The sequence below is a fragment of the Hemibagrus wyckioides genome, linkage group LG29, assembly GCF_019097595.1.
Source record: "Hemibagrus wyckioides isolate EC202008001 linkage group LG29, SWU_Hwy_1.0, whole genome shotgun sequence".
NCBI lineage: Eukaryota > Metazoa > Chordata > Actinopteri > Siluriformes > Bagridae > Hemibagrus > Hemibagrus wyckioides.
This window is the reverse complement of record NC_080738.1, coordinates 7139837-7161517: the sequence shown is the minus strand read 5'-3', so window position 1 is coordinate 7161517 and position 21681 is coordinate 7139837. Positions and strand designations below refer to the sequence as shown.

Sequence of the window (21681 nt, the reverse complement as noted above, 5' to 3'; positions counted from 1 at the left end):
TCTGCTTCACTCCTCTCCTCTCCTCTTCTTATCTTCTTTACTCCTCTACTTTTCTCTCCCCTTATTGACTTCCCTTCTCTTCTGCCCTTTTCTTTCCTCTTCTCTCCTCCTGTCCTCTCCTCTACTTCCCCTTTCCCTTCTTTTTTCTCTACTTCTACTTCTGTTTGTCTCTTATTCTCCTATTCTTGTTTTCAGTCTCAGCTGTTTCTCTTCTCCTCTCTTCTCCTCTCTTCTCTTCTCCTCTCCTCTGCACGAGCTGTAGCAGGTTGTAGAATATTTGAGCATGCCTGAACACATTATTTTTTTAGTTTCAGCCATTTGTTTTTTTATTTCTTTTTCCCCCCCTCATAGCATCCATCATTTCAGTTTACTGATCGATGTTCTTATTGGGTTTTGTCGTGTGTGTGTGTGTGTGTGTGTGTGTGTGTGTGTGTGTGTAGATCTCTGAGTCAGGTGAGCAGCTCCTCGTTGTCTGAGGGGACGGTGGGTCACAGGCGGAGAGGCAGACGGAGCTCCTTCCTCAGCGCCAAGAAACTCTACGAGACGGAGTTAATGAGCAGACGCGTGCGGCAGTACCTCGACGTGCTCGCGTACGAGAGCGACGAGGACGCCCTACACACCCTGTCTCTGCAGTGGGAGCCCGCCAACAACACGGGTAAGTCCCTGACACGTACACACAGCACTCCAGAATTAGAAGAGCTGAAGTGAGCATTTTCTCTAAAGTTACACTTCTTGTACCTTCTTTTTTTAGATCCGTTTTAGGAAGTGCGTTCATGTTTGCATGTTTCTGTGTTCTGCAGTGCATAAGAGCAATGTGGAAAAAAGGCGAGTCGATGCGTCTCCAGCAACGCCAAGAAGCCCCACTCCAAAGAATATTCCCCGAAAGAAGCCGCCACCAAAAGAAACATTCGGTAATGACGTACAAACTAGCCAAAAAATTATGATCATAAGCGCTATTCTTCTCCTGTGAATAAAGCTCACTTTGTCCTCACCTCCCCAGGTGCACATACCCCCGGGTCTCACCCTGCAGAAGAGGGCCAGGACAGACCGAAAAGACCACAGGAAGACAGCCAATCAAATGCTTCCTCTCTCCGATCGTCTCCGCCCACTTTTCCTAGCAACTCATCCAGAAAGGGTACAAACACTCCAGATCACACAACTTGTATTAGCGTTTCGTCTTGCAGTGTGTGTGTGTGGGACAAATCCATTAGACAATTTGTGTAATTGTGTGTTTGCTTTATTCGTTTGTTCGATTTTATTTGATCTGATGGACTAAATGTTTGTTTTTCCAGGACCTGATCAGCTGAGTCTAGTGAGTTCCTCATCATCTGACCTGCTCACGGCAGATGACCACGTCCACCCGCACACACACGCCCCGTCTCACACACGCACATGCTCGCAGACTCCTCACACACACCGGACGGAGCTGGATCAGATCAGTCTCGGGTAAGCAGCTTCAATCGTATGCGGTTCGGTTATTTATTTTTAGAAAATTACTAGAAAGACTTTCTAACCAATCAGAATCAAGAATTCCATGTTTTCAGAAAATCTAATTCATTCGCATTTGTTTTTTCTTTCTCTTGTCAGATCTTATTCACTGACCCAGGACCAGTGTGACCGGGCCTCACTGGATGCTGCCGACAGTGGGCGGGGCAGCTGGACGTCCTGCTCCAGCGGCTCTCACGACAACATCCAGAGCATCCCTCAGCGCATCGGCTACTATGACAGCCGGAGCTGGGAGACCTTATCGGAGGGGCCAGGTATTGGGCGGAGCCAGTCGGCCACACCTCTAGGCTACTGGGCCGACGAATCGGAAGGCGACACGGGCACGATCAAGCGGCGAGGGGGAAAGGATGAAGTTCCGAACGTGCAAAAGAACACCACGGGTCGGAGGGAAGGGAATTTCCGAGAGCCTCCACCCACTCCGCCTGGATACACCGCTCGGTCCCTAGCCGAGGTCGAGGAACTCGGGCATAACCATAATCTCGTTCACGGTCACACCCCTGGCCGACGCCCACCCGATTACAACACAGCCCTGCAGAGGTCCCGCCTCATCAAGAGGTCACTGGACTTAGAACCGCCCCCACAGCCACGCCCACCTACCCGCATGCACGGATACACTCACTGTCCTCCGCCCCGGCGACCGCCCTGTGACGGTAAGGATTCACTTCTTTATGTTTGAATAGCAATATTATTAAAGGAAGAGAGATTGATTTCCGCGTCTGTCTTTCCAGAGAATGAGCAGATATCCGCGGTGTGAGAAATCAGCACACAGCCACGCTCCGGTCATCTGCTCCACACGAAGCTTCTCCAAACCAAAACCGTCTCCGCTCCTGCTGTCCTCTGAATCAGCTGTCAATCAAATCCCAAAGCAAGCGGGAACAGAGTCTGTGGTGAAGAGACAACCAACACAACACATCGCTGCTGTTGTTGTTTTTTCTGTTTTAAATTGGTTTGAAATCACTGTGAGAACCACAAGAAAGATGTTTTGGCACTTTGAAGGAAAGAAAATGAAGGAAAACGGACATCTTGAACATTCACATACACAGAAACTCATTTTTTGTTTGTTTTTTTCTCATGGAAACAGTGTTATTTTAATTGTTGTCTGAAGTCTACGTTGTGTGTGTGTGTGTGTGTGTGTTGCATGCAAGGATACTTGAATCAGAAAGTGTTTGTGTCTGTGTGTATGTGTGTGAGCGAGGGAAAGCTACGCCATAGACCTCAGAAACAACTCAGTGTTGCCATCAGTATTCAGTGGATCTTGTTACTTTTATTTTATTTTATTTTTGTGATTTCAATCATGTCTGTCTCTCACACACTGATTTCCAAATGCACTCTCGAGCATCGTCATCGTTTTTAATTCATTTCAATCATGAGCTCTGTTTTTATTATCGAAACAAATTTCATTCCTCTCTTCGCCAGTGGCATTAGGCACAAATTCTGACCCGTTGCACAGATGGAGAAAGTGTATAAAGAAAGGAACTGAAAGTTTGCGTTGTTGCTACTTGTTATGAAATAGTTATTACATAGCTACTTTTTAGGTCATAATTACATATGAGATAAGAAAGAGCCTAGGTCTCTCATTTCCCCGCCTCGAACCTTTTCATACCACATGTATTTCTATGTCTTTTAAAAAGACAGCTGTCTGTATCACATTTTGTATTTTTAATACAAAAAAAAATTGTAAATATTGGTTATATTTTGTTTAAGATTGCAGAGAGCTATATACTGTTGGAAGAGACATTCAGCTAAAATGAGTTTGAATGACCAAGAAATAAATACTGTAGCAATGACGTCTCCTCTGGTGTCTTCTTGTCCCTAAGCATGGAGTTTTGCATAAAACCTCAGACACTTTCATAGATCAATTGCTAGTTGCTAATGAAAATTAGCATTAAATAGATGCTAATGAAATTTTTATTATTTGTTACTACTGTATAACTCTTCTGCCATGTTTGTGGTGTTTCGTGCTCCAAGGTGTACAAGCCACAGTTCGCCACTAGAGGTCAGTGTTGCTATGCAAGTTGTACTGGATAATTTAGTTAATATCAAGATATACTTATATTGCCAAAAGTTTTGGAACACTCCTCCAAATCATTGAATTTAGGGCTTGGGATCGGCCCCTTAGTTAGCATTAAGGAACTCTTAATGCTTCAGCTTCATACCAAGACATTTTTGGACAATTTCATGCTCTGTGGGAACAGTTTTTGGGGATGATCACTTCCTGTTCCAACATGACTGTACACCAGTGACCAAAGCAAGGTCCATAAAGACATGGATGAGTGAGTTTGGTGTTTCGGAGTCCTGACCTCAACCTGATAGAACACCTTCTGGGATGAATTAGAGTGGAGACTGAGCCAGACCTTTTCGTCCAACATCAGTGCCTGACCTGACAAATACACTTCTAGAGGAATTCCCATGAACACACACCTTGCGGAAAGCCTGAAGAGAAGAGTTGAAGCTGTTATAGCTGCAACTCCATATTACATTCATGTGCATGTAATGGTAGATGTCCGAGTTTTGGCCTGACTCTCAGTCTCCGCTCAAATTCATCCCAAAGGTGTTCTATTAGGATCTTTGAGGTCAGGACTCTGTGCAGGACAGTCAAGTAAAAGTACAAATAGTGGATACTGCACCATTTGAGTGGAGTAGCAACCCACTCAAATATTTCTTATTGAAGGCAAACCAATTAAAAGTATGTAGAGGCATCTATTAATGAGTAAGAAATGATAATATGGTTAAATTGATGTGGTATAAGAGGAATAAAACTTCAGGACAATAGGAAAATATTCAGCTATAGAGTCTAGTCCGGATATAAACCAGATGAGTTAATTTCACACAGATAATTCTATTTCTTTTCTTTTCTTTTTCAATTCTATTTTTATTCAACTCTGACAGCATTTCAATACTGTTTATGTGAAGGGAAAAAAAACAATTTCAGTTTGATGTCTGATGGCACTTAGGAGAAAAACTTCCATTTAATGCCATTTTGAAGGATTTTATTTCGTCAGTCGCCTTGCGTTGGCTACTACTATAAAAAAAAAAAATAGAATATTTATTCATTATTATAAGATCAAAATAAAATGTATGTGATGAATACTATACGAATATTGAAATTAATTTGTATTGATTTTTTGCCATTGCTCCATCCTCCCTATATATATATATATATATATATAAAGGCTATTTACCCATACAGGCGCGTGGAACTCCCAATTGCGCAGGCGCGGCGTTCATTCCGCGATCTATATTCAATATGTGACGCCCGACTTCCGGGTATGATGGTATGGAGATCGGGTGCACGGCAGGCGCTATGTTTCTCAGTCTTCCACGGCAGGTGGCGCTGCCGTGCACGCTGCCGTTCACGCTGGGTCGTTAAAGCAGCGTCTTGCTCTCGCGCTCTCTACTTTCTTTCACCCCGTTCGCATCGCTTCACCGAGGAGAAAAATAACAAGCGCAGTCAAAGGCATAGGACATGGCTGTCGTGCTTTCCTAGCGAGTCTGCTCTGAAGAGTGTGTGTGTGTGTGTGAGTGTGAAAGAAAGAAAGAAAGAAAGAAAGAAAGAAAGAGAGAGAGAGAGAGAGAGAGAGCGAGAGAGCGAGAGCGAGCGAGCGCGAGACGCCCGTGTGTTTACAGTAGCTGGATGTGCAGCGACAGCTGAGCTGGACTCCTAACCCGAGTGACGGCGGCGGTGTGATGCGGATTTCCTCTGTCAGGGCCGAGATCTGTTGAGATGGAATGGTGCAAGAAAGTAGTGACAGAGATCGCGGCCTGAACACACACCACAACATGGAGATCCATCCGCTGTAAGCCTAACGAACTAGCTTGCTAGCTAGCTAACTCTCTCTCTCTCTCTCGCTCCCTCCCTCTCTCTGTGTTTTTGTCTCTGATTTCTATTTTTTTGACACACAGCTATCACTCTACTCGCGCTAACTCTTATACTTTATAAAGTACAAACACTGTCATGTTGAAACAAATAAAGCAGATCTGACATTGAGTAGAAAACAAAACAAACTAAAACAAATAGCTTTACAATACAGTCAGAATATCGGTTTATAAGAATATAAGAGACAGTAGTTCCGGCTGCGAGGCAAATCACAGGGTCTGATTCATGCGCGTTGTCGTTTCTATAGCAACAGCCTGTGATGGCGGACACGCCATATGTCAAATATGGGCTAATGATGAACGCTATGATAGTGATAACTGTGTTTGTTTGTTTGTTTGTTTGTTTGTTTGTCATTTATGGAAGGAGTCTCCAGTCAGTGTACTCCGGGTGTGAGACGGCTTATTAACTTTAAGAGAGAAAATAAACAATGGAGGATCTAATTATGTGAAGCTGCTATAGTCTAAGTGTCGTGTAATAAAGTGGCAATCTAATTAAGTAAATATGATTAGCGCAGACTATCCTGTTATTTTTCCCCTTTAACATGTCCTAAAAAAGCCTCCTGGTGGTCCAGCGGCAGGATCCCGTCCCAACCAGGGTTCGATTCCCGGGCTATAACCCAGCAATTGAAGAGTTAACTCTCAGTGCCGGTCCCAAGCCCGGATTAAATGGGAGGGTTACGTCAGGAAGGGCATCCTGGGTAAAACCTGTGCCAAATCGTAACATACGGACCTGTCGTGACCCCGAACAGGGAGCAGCCGAAAGAACAACAACAACATGTCCTTTATTTCTTTAATGGAAATGGACCAGCAGTTTCTCAGCACAGAAACAGACCCAGCAGCATTGTTATAGTATCTAAACACTGTATAGATTTACAGGACACCTACCTATAGATATGATTGTAGGTGTAGATTTTGCGCAGCGGGTCTTAGTCATCTTCCACCCGTCTTTGTCTCTTGCAACACGTTTTGAGATTGAACCTTGTACCTGACCCCGGCTCTCTGGTAGTTCTGAAATTGAAATAAAACACTGGAATTGTTGTTATTTCTACATACACGTCAGTCCAGAGGCACTGATCGGTATCATTTTTGTCCACTGCATCTATAGCATGTGCAGTTTGTTTGTTTTTTGTCAAATTTCTCTCTGTTTGGCTAAACGAAGCTTAAACGATGAAATATGAGCCGTTACTATAGTAACTGACCAGTCAGAACTGAGCATTCAATAGTATTGGGATATTTGGGTTAAAAATATTAAATATTACAATTTAAAAAAAATAATAAATTTAGCCAGATATATAAAACATTTTAAAAGTATTTTTGATATTTAATAAAGAAAATTTTACAAAAACAAACAAACAAATTTAGACTTTTTATTTATTTATTTATTTTAAATTTTAGTTTTTTTTAAAGTAATATTTTTAAACCCAATGTCATAGTACTACTGAATGCTCGTTTCTGATTGGTCAGTTTCTATAGTGATGGCTCATTACGGTGGATAATAGACAGATGAAAAACATGATGAGCAAAGAATACAGAGCTATTCCTCATGGTAGGAGTCTCCAGTTTCAGCAGTAAAGCTGTAACTTTATGATTTTTGCCACAGAAAAGTCTTTAGGACTTAGAACTGTCATTTTATTGTTGTTGTTTTTTTTTTTTTGTCTGTAATTAGGGGAAAGGAAATATATGATGCAGCAGTTTTTAATAAATAAATTGTAACTGCTGTCACAAAATGCTTCAATGTTTGAGTTTAGCATTTATTTATTTATTTATTTATTTATTTATTTATTTATTTATTTATTTATTTATTTATTTATTTATGCATGCAAAATCATCCTCCTTTAATTGTGTGTGTGTGTTTTTTTTTCCCTTTTTCCTTCCAGATGCACTAAGCTTTGCCATCATAAAGCTGTGGAGCTGAAGGATGACGTGTGTGAGAAGCAGAGTGCCGTCACCATTAACCCTCGGCACATGAAGAAAGCTTTCAGGATCATGAACGAGTTGCGCAGGTATGCTTGCGTGAGTGTGTGTGTGTGGCTGCAAAACCTGCATGTTCAGATCTGTCTCTAATAATTAAGGATTAGATTTCTGTTTATGAGAGTAGAGATTATCGAATAAATAAGATTAGTATAAAACATTCCGTGATATGGAAATAGATGTATAGCAGCATAACAGATTTATTTTTCACTTCTATATTTCTATGTAATTATAATACTTTGTGTGAGATATACACTGATCAGGCATAACATTATGACCACCTACCTAATATCGTGTTGAACCCCCTTTTGTTGCCAAAACAGCCCTGACCCGTCCTGCACTGTGTATTCTGACCCCTTTCTATCAGAACCAGCATTAACTTCTTCAGCAGTTTGAGCAACAGTAGCTCATCTGTTGGATCGGATCACACGGACCAGCCTTTGCTCCCCAATGTGCCTTGACCCTGTCACCGGTTCACCACTGTTCCTTTCTTGGAGCACTTTTGATAGATACTGACCACTGCAGACCGGGAACACCCCACAAGAGCTGCAGTTTTGGAGATGCTCTGATCCAGTGGTCTAGCCATCACAATTTGGCCCCTCGTCGAACTCACTCAAATCCTTACGCTTATCCATTTTTCCTGCTTCTAACACATCAACTTCGAGGACAAAATGTTCACTTGCTGCCTAATATATCCCACCCACTAACAGGTGCCATGATGAGGAGATCATCAGTGTTAGTCACTTCACCTGCCAGTGGTCATAAGGTTATGCCTGATCGGTGTATATTATTTGTAGGTATAACTCTATTATTTTCTCTTTATTTCTCTGCCAGTCAGAGTGTGTTGTGTGACGTGACCATTGTAGCAGAGGACGTGGAGATCGCAGCTCACCGAGTGGTTCTGGCAGCCGGGAGCCCGTATTTCCATGCCATGTTCACAGGTTTACACTCATTCTCACATAGTAATAATTGTAATAATAGTAATAATAATAATGGTTCTGGAGAGATATGAGAAATGGGAAGGTTAGCTTGTTTGTGTGTTGAGATAACGATTGTGTTTGTGTGTTTGTAGGCGAGATGAGCGAGAGCAGGCAGAAGAAGGTGCGGATAAAGGAGATAGATGGCTGGACGCTGGGCATGCTGATCGATTACGTTTACACTGCCGAAATACAGGTCACCGAAGAGAACGTACAGGTGACGTGGTCACTTCCTTATATGGACACCCACTATCCATTTCCCCAAGTCATACGACAGCTACAGGGACACAAGGAACACATGCTTCCTCTGAGACATGTGAAACCAGCTGACCTCAGTGCAATACAGGGCACTAGTGTTGTCTGCCCTCTTCCGCATACACAAGCTCACAGAGCCTCATTATTATAGATCAGCCATTTCTGAAATACTCAAAGCAGCCCATCTGGCACCAGCAACCAAAACTGCAGCTCTTGTGGGGTATTCCCGGTCTGCAGTGGTCAGTATCAGTGGTGGAACAGTGGTGAACCGGTGACAGGGTCAAAGCTCATTGATGCACGTGGGGAGAGAAGGCTGGCCCGTGTGATCCGATCTAACAGACAAGCTACTGTTGCTCAAACTGCTGAAGAAGTTAATGATAGAAAGGTGTCAGAATACACAGTGCATGATGGGTCAAAAGGAGGACCAACACGATATTAGGCCGGTGGTCATAATCTTATGCCTGGTTGGTGTGTACAAGCCACTATGATAGAATTCACCCCTTTCTAGTCTCTCAAACTGAATGCATCACTCATAATGTGTTAAATAAAGATAAAGGGTTCAGTAAGAGCTTCTGTCTCAGTTTATGCTCAGAAGATGAGATTAGGGAGTGGTGCACAGCTCTGCTTTTTGACTCCTTTCACTCTTTACACTTTGTCCTTTTGGCTCACGGGTGCCATAGAAAGCCCTTAATGAAATCTTGAGCAAATGTGAGCATGTGGGCGGTGTGTGTGAGTGGGCGGCTTGTAAGTGCTCAAAGTATGCGTGTGTTGAATAACACTTCAAGTGTGCGTTCTCACTAACACCCAGTGCTCTACGGTCTGGCGTACGAGTTAACGTTCCTCTGCCTGTTACGAAACCCTGATACACTAACGAGGAGCAAAAGGTCTGCACTGTTTTAACTGGATCAGAATGGCTCCGTTTTGGAGAGATGAGCATATTTACTATATGTTGCTGCAAATATGAAAGCTGGTCATCCTGTTTAAACCATTCAATCAATGAAGAACAGTGGCTGTACATAGGCGAGCCTTCAGATACGACTGTGGGCGGAGTCACCCTGGAGGAGACCACTCCCATCAGTTTTTATTATAAAATTAAGGTTAGAAGAAATAAAACTACTGACTTGCCAGAAACTCATCTGATCATGATGAAGCGTTTATTATAAATGAATAAGTGAATGAATGTGTGTGTGTGTGTGTGTGTGTGTGCAGGTGCTGCTGCCTGCTGCCGGTCTTCTCCAGCTGCAGGAGGTAAAGAGAGCATGTTGCGAGTTTCTCTCCACTCAGCTCCACCCGACAAACTGTCTCGGTATCCGGGCCTTCGCTGACCTGCATGCATGCTCTGACCTCCTCAACCTGGCCAACTCGTATGCAGGTAGGTGTGTGTGTGTGTCTGTGGGTGTGAGTATGCACAAATGCACATGCACATTGTGATACGTCACTAGGAAAATAATTGACGTTACTACAACGTGGATTATTTCATGGATTAATTTTTTTTATCTCCTTTCTCATGGATGCACACAGAGCAGCACTTCTCAGAGGTGATGCAGTGTGAGGAGTTCCTCAATCTGGGCATGGAGCAAGTGTGCAGCCTTATCGCCAGCGATAAACTCACCATACCTTCTGAAGAGAAGGTACCACACACACACACACACACACACACACTGAGGAACTGATCAGCCATAACCTGTGTTCTCCTAGATGTTTCTAGACCTTTTCTTTTCGAAAACAAGCAGCTGTCCCGTGATGCTTTTCAGCATCGTTGCTATGGCATCATGCAAAACGTATTGTCCAGGGTTGTCGTGGTGACGGTCGGCAGCACAGAAGGGCTGTTAAAATGACTCGAAATCGAAATGATTTGGAGGCAAGTGCGCTGAACCAGAATGTGGCATTATGCTAATAGGCTTCTTCCGCGTCTGTGTGTAGGTGTTCGAGGCGGTCATTGCGTGGGTCAAACACGATAAGGACGTGCGCCAGGAACATATGTCTCGTCTGATGGAGCACGTACGCCTGCCTCTCCTGTCCAGAGAGTACCTCGTACAGGTTTGTGTGTGACGCATGGATTAAAAATAGCCAACCAAATGTAATGCAGATTAAATGTGTTGGTATAATTGCACTGAAACATGATGCATGGTGTGATTGCACAGAGGGTGGAGGAGGAAACGCTGGTGAAGAACAGCAGCGCTTGTAAAGACTACCTGATCGAGGCCATGAAGTACCACCTGCTGCCGGCCGAGCAGCGCTCCATGATGAAGACCGTCCGCACCAGAGTGCGCACCCCAGTCAGCTACCCGAAGGTGGGTGTGGGTGTGTCTTTATTACCCATGCGTAGTGTTTCTTAAATAGTACATAAGTTTCAATAGAGCAGCGATTTCAGGGGTCCAAGCACCGAATGTTCAGGTGAATTTTAGGCCACGTTGTATGAGTTACATTGGAGTTAGTGGCCTGTTAATTCATCATGTTACCATGGCAACACAATAGAAGGTGTCGAAAAACTTTATATGCCAATCATTTAGTGGTTAAGGTGTTAGGCTATTGATCAGAAGGTTGTGAGTTCGAATCCCAGGTCCATCACTGCTGCTTCCCTGAGCAAGGTTGATTGCTCAGTTGTATAAAAAGACATAAAATTGTTGGTCTGTCTGGATAAAGGCGTCTGTCAATTGTCGCAAATGTAAAATGTCCTTTGAGATCAATATTTGTTCTTATTACTTAAAAATAAATAAGAAACTTTTTCTAATAGCGACAGTTCCTTACATACGCAAAGGAATAGTTGATATATTCCAGCTAAATATGGTAGAACTTGCCTACTGAAGGATGCAGGGGACTTTTAAAAGCCCTTTTTGACTGTGATCTAAAGCAGAATTTCCCTCTTTTGCTATACGGCATGATTCAGCTGTATCTTCTTTGTAAACAAGTTACGAAATTCAGTTTGTTTCAAGTAGGAACAGAGCTTGCTAGTTAGTTAGCTATCCACACAGATCTTGCCATGTGCTAAATTGTGAACTAAATTGTTTTTTCTTTCTGTGTATCTCTGTGTTGTGTTTTGTAGGTGATGGTGGTTGTTGGAGGCCAAGCCCCGAAAGCTATCCGCAGTGTGGAGTGTTATGACTTTGAAGAGGAGAGATGGTACCAGGTAGCAGAACTGCCATCCAGACGATGTCGAGCAGGTACAAATCCCCCGAGTCCATCTGTCCGCTTCCTCTGAATACAGAACCGGTATATATGTCAGCCTGGAGAGTCAGACTCAATCTGAATCTGGCTTAAAAGTGTTTTTTTTTGCCAGAATATAGTTGCCACATATGTTAATATTCGTTTCAATTTTATAAATGGATATGCACCCATCAGGCATAACTTTAAGACCATCTGCATAATAGTGTGTTGGTCCCCCTTTTGCTGCTAAAACAGCCCTGACCCTTCGAGGCATGGACTCCCTGAAGGTGTGCTGTGGTTTCGGGCACCAAGATGTTAGCAGCAGATGCTTTCAATCCATGGAGAACCTACAGGACTTAAAGAATACTTTTGATAGATACTGACCACTGCAGACCGGGAACACCCCACAAGACCTGCAGTTTTGGAGATGCTCCGATCCAGTGGTCTAGCCATCACAATTTGGCCCTTGTCAAACTCGCTCAAATCCTTAAACTTGTCCATTTTTCCTGCTTCTAACACATCAACTTTGAGGACAAAATGTTCACTTGCTGCCTAATATATCCCACCCACTAACAGGTGCCATGATGAGGAGATCATCAGTCTTGTTCACATTACCTGCCAGTGGTCATAATCTTATGGCTGATCCGTGTGTATATAGCTGTATGTAATATCGGCTCATTATTAACTGATACTTAACAACTATAAGATGTTTAACTTTTAGCTGTGGATCATTTTTCTCTCTCATTTTCTGTGTATTTTTTTGATGCACTCCGTCTTTGATTCCTTCACATCTCTGTGTGTAGGTGTAGTGTACATGGGTGGCATGGTGTACGCTGTCGGAGGCTTTAACGGCTCTCTGCGTGTGAGAACAGTGGACGCGTACGACCCTGTGAAAGACGAGTGGTGCTGTGTGAGCAGTATGCAGGACCGGAGGTCCACACTAGGTGCCGCTGTTCTTAATGGACTCCTTTATGCCGTGGGTGGATTTGATGGCAGCACAGGTAAACACCAAGACAGAAACCCTGAGATACCAGTGATGTCTGCATTAATAAATACATTTTCCTAAGCTTGAAGTATATTTAAGAGGGGAAAAGGTGTAAAAAGTTGTCTTTGGATGAATACAACAAATCTACAATTTCAGTAATAGTGAAGAATAAACATCTTAAGATAGGATTTAACGACACTATATTGCCAAAAGTATTGGTATGCTGAAGCACCAAGAGTTCCTTTCACTGGAACTAAGGGGCCGAGCCCAACCCCTGAATTCAATGATTTGGAGGGGTGTCCCAAAACTTTTGGCAATATAGTGTATAATAACAAAGAATGATTTTCACAAAAATCATTAAAAAGACAGCACCTGAAGAGACCTGTGTAGAGTTTAATCTTTCGAATATGTAAATATTGTATGAACATCAATAGGAAATACCGAGAAAGGGAAAACCTCCTTAGTGCATGAGATGAAATGTTCAGAAATGTCACGCAGGTCTGGCTACAGTCGAGGCGTACAACTCGAAGACCAACGAATGGTTCCACGTAGCTCCCATGAACACCCGGCGCAGCAGCGTGGGAGTGGGCGTGGTCGGAGGTGAGCGAAGCCAATCGGAGGCCCTGTACAGTATATCCTATATGCAAAAAAAATGTAATAGAATAAACATATGTACAGAAAATGTGTACTTTGTATTGCATTCATTCACTGTGTTTGTGTGTGTGTGTGTGGACACAGGTATACTGTATGCAGTTGGTGGGTATGATGGAGCGACACGTCAGTGTTTGAGCACTGTGGAGGCGTATAACCCGAACACCAACGAGTGGTCATACATAGCGGAGATGGGCACACGGCGCAGTGGAGCAGGTTACACACACACACACACACCTCTTACATACTTTACATTTCTACACAGATTGTAGTTTATACTCTGTGTGTTTGATGTACAGGAGTGGGTGTGCTGAAAGGTCTCCTGTATGCTGTGGGTGGACATGACGGCCCGTTAGTCAGGAAAAGCTGTGAGGTGTACGATCCCGTCTCCGGTACCTGGAAACAAGTGGCCGATATGAACATGTGTCGCCGGAACGCAGGTGAACTGGACATTTATTAAAGCTTGTTGTGGTGTTAGTTCTACATCGGCATTCTACAGCACTGTGTTATGTATAAATGTTGAGCAAATGCATCGTAAATGTCATGTGAATTTTTTAAGAATGCAAACTCACGATGACCTCATGATATACACCGATCAGCCATAACATTATGGACCCATCACCCCCCCAATTTGACCTGACCCCTCGAGGCATGGACTCCACTAGATCCCTGAAGGTGTGCTCTGGTATCTGGCACCAAGATGTAAGCAGCAGATCCTTTAAGTCCTCTAAGTTGCGAGTCAGGACCGCCCTGGATCGAACTTGTCTGTTCAGCATATCCCACAGATGCTGGATTGGATTGAGATCTGGGGAATTTGGAGGCCAAGTCAACACCTCAAACTGGTTGTTGTGCTCATCAAACTATTCCTGAAGCATTTTTTGCTTTGTGGCACGGCGCATTATCCTGCTGAAAGAGGCCAGGGAAAGGGTGTACATGGTCTGCAACAATGCTTCGGTAGGTGGTACGTGTCAAAGTAACATCCACATGGATCCAAGCAGAGCATCAATGAACCTTGACCACCCATGACCCTGTCCCCGGTTCACCACTGTTCCTTCCTTGGACCACTTTTGATTGATACAGACCAGGAACACCCCACAAGAGCTGCAGTTTTGGAGATGCTCTGATCTAGCCATCACAATTTGACCCTTCATCAAACTCGCTCAAATCCTTACACTTGTCCATTTTTCCTGCTTCTAACACATCAACTTTGAAGACAAAATGTTTACTTGCTGCTTAATATAGGTGCCTTGATGAGGAGATAATCAGTCTTATTCACTTTACCTCACACTGCTCACAATGTTATGCCTGATCGGTTTATATATTTATATTCATGCAAGTAATAATTTGATTTGTAATCCTTCATTTTCTTTTCTTTATTTTTTTTTGTGGAAATGCTTAGTCGTCGTTGTGTCCCCACGTGTCTCTCTGTAGGAGTGTGTGCAGTCAGCAATCTGCTGTACGTGATCGGGGGTGATGACGGCTCCTGTAACCTGGCGTCGGTGGAGTTTTATAATCCCAGTACGGATAAATGGACCATATTGCCAAGCTGCATGAGCACCGGGCGCAGCTACGCAGGTCAGGCTCGCAAAACCAACAGCTTGGTGGTGATGCAAACTGTGACTAGAAATCCTGAGCTTTTTGTTTGTTCTTTATTTTGTTGCCGCATCTTCCAAATATTAGCATAATACATAATATAGTAACATAGTAGATGGGTTATTTTTTCATAAAAACCCTTTTATTTATCATAATAGCAACTTTTTATACTCAGTTCTATCATAAATATATTCTATTTTTTAACACAGTTCGTTTATGAATACGTGTGAACGTGTAATACTTAGTAAGCAACAGCACCATCTAGTGGCCGCTTTAATACATACAGTTTAATTACAGTGTTCTTCAGTACAGCAAAAAGTATTGTTAAAAATTATTTTTTTCTGGGGTGTGTGTGTAGGTGTGTCGGTCATTGATAAACCTCTCTGAGTAATTGAAGAGTTGAATCTCTTTGAGTTGAAGTGGAAGCTGAAAATAAGCTGACGTGATGCTGAGGAGTGGCTCACACTGAAGACGAGGCTGAAGCTTCATCCTGGAGCTGCTTCATGATTCAGAAGGCCTGGACAAAACTGCTCTCTCTCTCTGTCTCTCTCTCTCTTTTTTTGCTCTCTCTCTCTCTCTTTCTTTCTTTCTTTCTTTCTTTCTTTCACACACTTATTCTAGCTCTGTCTCTATTTCACTCTCTCTACATATCACTTAGTCTCTATTTCTGTTTTTATCTCTGTATCTTCCTGCTTCTTTCTGTCTTTCTCAATTTTCCTCTATCTATATATTTCTCTCTCTCTCTCTTTCTCTTTCTCTCTCCCCACCACATTTTTTTCCTGTTCTTTCTTCCTTTCTGTTTCTTGTCTCCTCTCGCTCTCTCTCTCGCTCTTGCTCTCTCTCTCTCTCTCTCTCTCTTTCCTTCCTTTCTTTTTATTTGAGAGTAGTTACAGTATGATGAAGATTTTTGCACTTTTTGCAGTAAAGTACTAACCAAGCGTGCGGTTCAAACTCTAACGTAATTGAAAGGATGCCTCTGAAAACACTAGAGTAACGTTCCAGCGTCTGTCCGTGGGGCTTGGGAGCGAATCCCTCGACCTGAAGGAAGCCCTCGATCTCGTCATGGATGTATTGGACCTGGAATCGGGACTCAATTTTAAAAAAAACGGACCAGCACTTTCTTGCTCTGAAATCTCCGAAAGTCACCGGACTTGAAGAGATGATTTTATGAAGAAGGACGGACTATTGGACTAGGTTGCTCTGGTGGTGTTTTTACGGCAGGAATGAGAGCTGCTAATCGACGAGCATAAAGCTGCATCGTGTGAACGTTAATAGGAGACTTGCACCCGCATTTCTCGAGTTTCTTTGCCAAACTAAGTTTGAAAAGTCTTAACGCTGAACATTTCTTCATTTCTTACGCACCGTGTCTTTTATCTGCGATCCGGCCGGGTGTGAATATCTGTTCTGGATGTATCCGTGATGCGCTGCTCTGCTGCTGCGTGTGTCTGAGCATGTGTATCGTGTCAGACTGCTGCTGGCTGCTCGGCTGTGGAAGTGCTTCTGCATGGATCTAGGTTTCTTTCGTGTTTGTGTGCGTGTATGCGAGTGTGTGTACGTACGTACGTATGTGTGTGTTTGTGTACTGTTTTTAAACTACTGCTGTCATATGTTCAGCGAAGAGCGGGACACTGCGTCCCTCTGCCCACTGCTGAACACTGACCAATTATGTGCAAATGTTCTCTTTCTTTTCTTCCTTTCCTTTCCATTCCTTTTATCTTCTGTACCTTTTCTAATCTCGGTTCTGTACTCTCTCTAGTGTTTCTATTTATCTATTATTAATTATTCTAATCAATATTAAAATAGGTGTTGGTCAAGAGGAATGCAGCGCACTTGAACCATTTCATAATGTGTTTTATATCATGAATAATAAACATGCTTCTTGTATTTAAAGCTCTGTGCGTGTGTGTGTGTGTTCACAGGACACATCTCAGGTTAATGCTTGCCACATGTAGTTATAATTGCAAAGGAAATTTGAGGGGGAAAAAAGAACAGGAATAAAGAAAAATGTGCAATAAGATATAGACGTATATGAATGCGCTGTAGTTTATGGTGCCCTCTCCAAGATGGCGGCACGGTTGGCGTGCTTTAACCGGAAGTCGCAAGATAATTTCATGTTGAAAATATATTTATAGGATGTTTATGCCTTTTCTGCTTTTTTTATGGATATGTTTGTGCCTTTTTTGTTTTTTCGTTATCGCTAGGTGATTGTACGTGGTATAAAAAAATAGATAATTAAAGTGTCGTGCTATACGCTAGTGGGCCATTTAGCTCGCGCCCTAGTGTTCACTAAGCACTACCTCCCTCCTTAGGGTCCATATTTAGGGACCCTTTGAGGAAAAAAACCGTCATTTGGGAACCACCCCTTTAAAGCGTAAAGTTTATTACTACGGGATGAACCGCAACCACCTCGCCTTCTCGTTCGCCCCGCCCATCCAGTTCCTCCAAACACGCCCCTCCCCGAGTACCACCACCGTACGGGAAAAGTCGATCGCGCTTCCCATTGGTCGTCGCCACGGTTACGTCCGTCTCACTATCATCACTCCACACCGTAGACCAATCAGCGTCCGGATTCCGGAAGCCGCGTCACTCTGCTCTTGTTTCATCCAATCACAAGCCTTAAAACTCGTGTACATTAAACGAGCCCTGAGCTCGTGGACAGGTAGAGCGAGCGCTGCGCTTCAGGAAGGTGAGTGACGGGGAGAGAGAGAGGTAATGGCGCATTCACAGGGATTCTAAAAACGTTTATTAAATATAAGAATGCAAGGGTTTAAAGTCTATTATAAGATTTATTTTTTACAGTTTAATACTTCAGAATGAAGTATATTGCAGTGTTTGTTTACAGTCGCGTGTATTTACCTTTCGCCGCCTGCTTTTTGCGTTCTGACACGGTTATAACGTCATTATAAACGTTTATTACACCTTTATTACAACCCTGAAAAGTCGTAATGGTTTTAAAAATGCTCAATTTAAATATGAAAAATGATTTCTGTCTATTTTCCACATTTAATTCTATATTTGTAAACCCAAAAAAATAAAAAAAGCAATGAATTTAAAGAGAAAGTTATATATAATAATAATAATAATAATAATAATTATTATTATTATTATTATACATAACTTTCTTATTCTTATTATAATTATTATACATTAGTAATAATAATAATAATAATAATTATTATTATTATTATTATTGTTATTATTCACAAGGACAATTTTTAATTTCTCATATTTAATAATTCATAATTATCAACTATTCAGGAAGTCAGATATTTAGAATGTGATTATGGGAAAATAATAAACGACAGGATGGTGTGATTACTTTCCTATAACAGCAAGTGTTTTATTCCTTCCAAAGGAATTACTATTTTCCACTTATTACAGATGTACATGTTCTTTCACCAGTCTTTTATTCCTCTCTTTTGAAGCCTATAATAGTGTTTGTTTTTTATGTGACTCTCGGTTCATCCGTCGAATCTCAGACATGGAGATGAACAGCTCGGCTGACGTCTTGTCCTCGGCGTACCTGGCCGTGGAGTTCGTGGACTCGTTGCTGCCTCAGAACCCGCTGCAGGAGCCCGTGAAACTGGTGTGGAACCACATGCTCCAGAACTACAGCAAGTTCCAGATCGCGACGTGGGGCTCGCTCATCGTGCACGAGCTGGTCTACTTCCTGTTCTGTCTGCCGGGCTTCCTGTTTCAGTTCATACCGTTTATGCAGAGATATAAGATTCAGCAGGTGGGTGGAGCCTAAGGCTGTCCTCCCTCTCTCTCTCCCTCTCTCTCTCTCTCTCTCTCTCTCCTGTCAGTCATATCCACACTAGCCAATTGAAAACATCTGTGATCTCAGGTATGTGGAAGAGGGCAGAGAGCTCCATGACCTGAACACAAAACCAGGCAAGGTTTCAGCCTCGCTAGAGAAAAATCATGTCCAAGGAGACAAGCTTCCAGTGGAGCTCACTGACTTTAACTTAAAAGTCAATATGATCTTTAACTCAACCTCGTCATCCGGCTTGGATTGGATTCGTGATTGAATTCCATCTTTTTAGTTCGTGATAGAATTAAGCAAACTTTATGGCAAAACATTTTTTTTGGTCAGTTTCTGCTGCAAATTAATTAGTTAATTAATTAATTTATTTTTTAAATAATTATTCAGAACGTTTATTCTATGTCTCGTAACTTGTTTGCATGTGGTTATCCATTATAATACTGTTCTTATAGTATAATAATCAAAATACAACAGTCTTGGGGATTTCTGCTGCCCTAATTTGAGATTATCAGGCTATTATTATTATTATTATTATTATTGTTATTATTATTTGTTTGTTGTTCAAAAAGGCTAGTATCTATATGATCCAAAGCTGGTTATGAGACAGAGCGAACACAGAAATATCCAGAGTTAACATTCTGCCATTTGGCAGACCCCCTTATTCATAGCGACTTACATTTTTATCTCATTTTTTTTATACAACTGAGCAATTAAGGGTTAAGGGCCTTTGCTCAGGGGCCCAGCAGTGGCAGCTTGGTGGAGCTGGGAGTCAATCTCACAACCTTCTGAACCAACACCTTAACCACTAACATACAGCATCTCTCTACTTACTGGATTCCAGTTTATTTTAATCTCATACAGTACAACTGCAGTTCATGTGACCTCTTGTGTTTGTGTTATGGTGTATAATGTACAGACGTGTATATATATGGTGCTTCATACGAAAAGGTCCAGTTTTCCTCGTCTTCTGTAAAAGCAGGTGATCAGATGACACTGTAGAGGGATTTGATTTAAGATACATTATATTGCCAAAAGTTTTGGGACGTCTGCTTTTACATGCACATCAATGTTATATGGAGTTGTCCTGCCCTTTGCAGCTATAACAGCTTCTACTCTTCTGAGAAAGGCTTTACACAAGGTTTAGGAGTGTGTTTATGGGAGTTTTTTGGCCATTCCTCTAGAGCATTTGTGAGGTCAGGCACTGATGTTGGACGAGAAGTTCTCACAGTCTTCCAAAGGTGTTCTATGGGGTTGCGGTCAGGACTCCGAAACACCAAACTCACTCATCCATGTCTTTATGCATCTTGCTTTGGTCACTGGTGTGCAGTCATGTTGGAACAGGAAGGGGTCATCCCCAGACTGTTCCCACAAAGAGCATGAAATTGTCCAAAATGTCTTGGTATGAAGTTGAAGCATTAAGAGTTCCTTTCACTGGAACCGAGCCCAACCCCGAAAAACAACACCTGAATGCAATGATTTAGAGGGGTGTCCCAAAACTTTTGGCAATATAGTGTATACACTTGCTTCATGATAAATGAAATCTTTTATGTGTGTGTTTGTGTGTGTTTTAGGACAAACCAGAGACATGGGAGAAACAGTGGAAGTGCTTAAAGATGCTGCTGTTCAATCACTTCTTCATCCAGCTGCCCCTCATCTGCGGCACCTACTACTTTACCGAGTTCTTTAACATCCCTTATGACTGGGAGTCCATGCCACGCTGGTGAGAGCAATCCTGTAGTGTTCAGGTTCATTGATTAGTAATTAGCAGTGATTATCTCAGAGGTTAAGCTTCTGTAGTGTCCAGTTCTGTAACAGGAAGTACAGGTGCTATCACTATTCATGTGTTACAATAAACAATCAATCCAAAGATCCAGCACTACATCCAGCAGATTCCCGTCAGGTTTTCAGTGACGCTCCTCCTGTCTTTTTTTCCTCCCTCAGGCCGTATCTGTTAGCTCAGTGTTTCGGCTGTGCCGTGATCGAGGACACGTGGCACTATTTCCTGCATCGAGCTCTTCATCACCGCAGGATCTACAAATACATCCACAAAGTTCACCATGATTTCACCGTGAGTGGATTACATCCAAAAAAACATCAGATGTCTTCATGATTAACTCTTTTGTCAGTAACTGTGTGTGTGTGTGTGTGTCTTTAGGCTCCGTTCGGGATGCAGGCGGAATACGCACACCCGTTAGAGACAGTGATCCTGGGCGCTGGCTTCTTCATCGGCATCATGGTCTTCTGTAATCACATGGCTCTCTTATGGGCCTGGGTTACCATCCGTCTGCTGGAGACCATCGATGTACACAGGTACACACACACACATACGTATACACACACACAGACACACACACACATACGTATACACACACACACACACATACGTATACACACACACATACGTGTACACACACATATACACACACACACATACGTATACACACACATATATACACACACACACATATACGTATACACACACACACATACGTGTACACACACATATACACACACACACATTACACTATATTGCCAAAAGTATTCGCTCACCCATCCAAATAATCAGAATCAGGTGTTCCAATCACTTCCATGGCCACAGGTGTATAAAATCAAGCACCTAGGCATGCAGACTGTTTTTACAAACATTTGTGAAAGAATGGGTCGCTCTCAGGAGCTCAGTGAATTCCAGCGTGGAACTGTGATAGGATGCCACCTGTGCAACAAATCCAGTCGTGAAATTTCCTCGCTCCTAAATATTCCACAGTCAACTGTCAGCTGTATTATAAGAACGTGGAAGTGTTTGGGAACGACAGCAACTCAGCCACGAAGTGGTAGGCTACGTAAACTGACGGAGCGGGGTCAGCGGATGCTGAGGCGCATAGTGCGAAGAGGTCGCCAACTTTCTGCAGAGTCAATCGCTACAGACCTCCAAACTTCATGTGGCCTTCAGATTA

At 42.7% G+C, this 21681-nt stretch overlaps 3 protein-coding genes across 7 annotated transcripts in view; all 3 read left to right on the top strand.

The window, feature by feature from the left end:
* rapgef2a (Rap guanine nucleotide exchange factor 2a) overlaps positions 1–3293 on the top strand; it is a 32836-nt gene extending 29543 nt beyond the window's left edge. For all 4 annotated transcript variants that reach the window (XM_058384364.1, XM_058384362.1, XM_058384365.1 and 1 more), the window contains 6 exons: positions 441–655; positions 801–911; positions 1001–1135; positions 1293–1446; positions 1588–2156; positions 2235–3293. In XM_058384364.1, the coding sequence (XP_058240347.1) occupies positions 441–655; positions 801–911; positions 1001–1135; positions 1293–1446; positions 1588–2156; positions 2235–2260 (1210 nt within the window). In that variant the 3' untranslated portion in view covers positions 2261–3293. The remainder of the gene's footprint in view (positions 1–440; positions 656–800; positions 912–1000; positions 1136–1292; positions 1447–1587; positions 2157–2234) is intronic.
* A 1573-nt stretch (positions 3294–4866) lies between these two features.
* klhl2 (kelch-like family member 2) lies at positions 4867–16852 on the top strand. The gene is made up of 15 exons (XM_058384870.1): positions 4867–5303; positions 7260–7385; positions 8188–8294; positions 8426–8547; positions 9795–9957; positions 10107–10216; positions 10509–10625; positions 10730–10879; positions 11632–11749; positions 12536–12733; positions 13216–13317; positions 13456–13584; positions 13668–13808; positions 14800–14943; positions 15320–16852. The coding sequence occupies exons 1-15, from the start codon at positions 5236–5238 to the stop codon at positions 15346–15348; spliced, it is 1824 nt and encodes a 607-aa protein (XP_058240853.1). The 5' UTR covers positions 4867–5235; the 3' UTR covers positions 15349–16852.
* Positions 16853–17337: 485 nt separating this feature from the next.
* Positions 17338–21681, top strand: part of msmo1 (methylsterol monooxygenase 1) — an 8595-nt gene continuing 4251 nt past the window's right edge. The window contains exons 1-5 of one of the 2 annotated variants that reach the window (XM_058384871.1): positions 17338–17647; positions 18441–18697; positions 20299–20447; positions 20669–20795; positions 20883–21037. In XM_058384871.1, coding sequence (XP_058240854.1) covers positions 17353–17647; positions 18441–18697; positions 20299–20447; positions 20669–20795; positions 20883–21037 — 983 coding nt within the window. In that variant the 5' untranslated portion in view covers positions 17338–17352. Of the gene's footprint in view, positions 17671–18440; positions 18698–20298; positions 20448–20668; positions 20796–20882; positions 21038–21681 lie in introns of both variants that reach the window. The other variant, XM_058384872.1, reaches the window with a different exon arrangement.

Bases quoted from the DNA above. Each gene is read 5' to 3' on its own strand.
- klhl2 (XM_058384870.1), top strand. From the start codon at position 5,236: ATGGTGCAAGAAAGTAGTGACAGAGATCGCGGCCTGAACACACACCAC. The intron at 10,626-10,729 runs GTTTGTGTGTGA...GTGATTGCACAG, and splicing joins CCAGAGAGTACCTCGTACAG to AGGGTGGAGGAGGAAACGCT. The intron at 13,318-13,455 runs GTGAGCGAAGCC...GTGTGGACACAG, and splicing joins GGGAGTGGGCGTGGTCGGAG to GTATACTGTATGCAGTTGGT.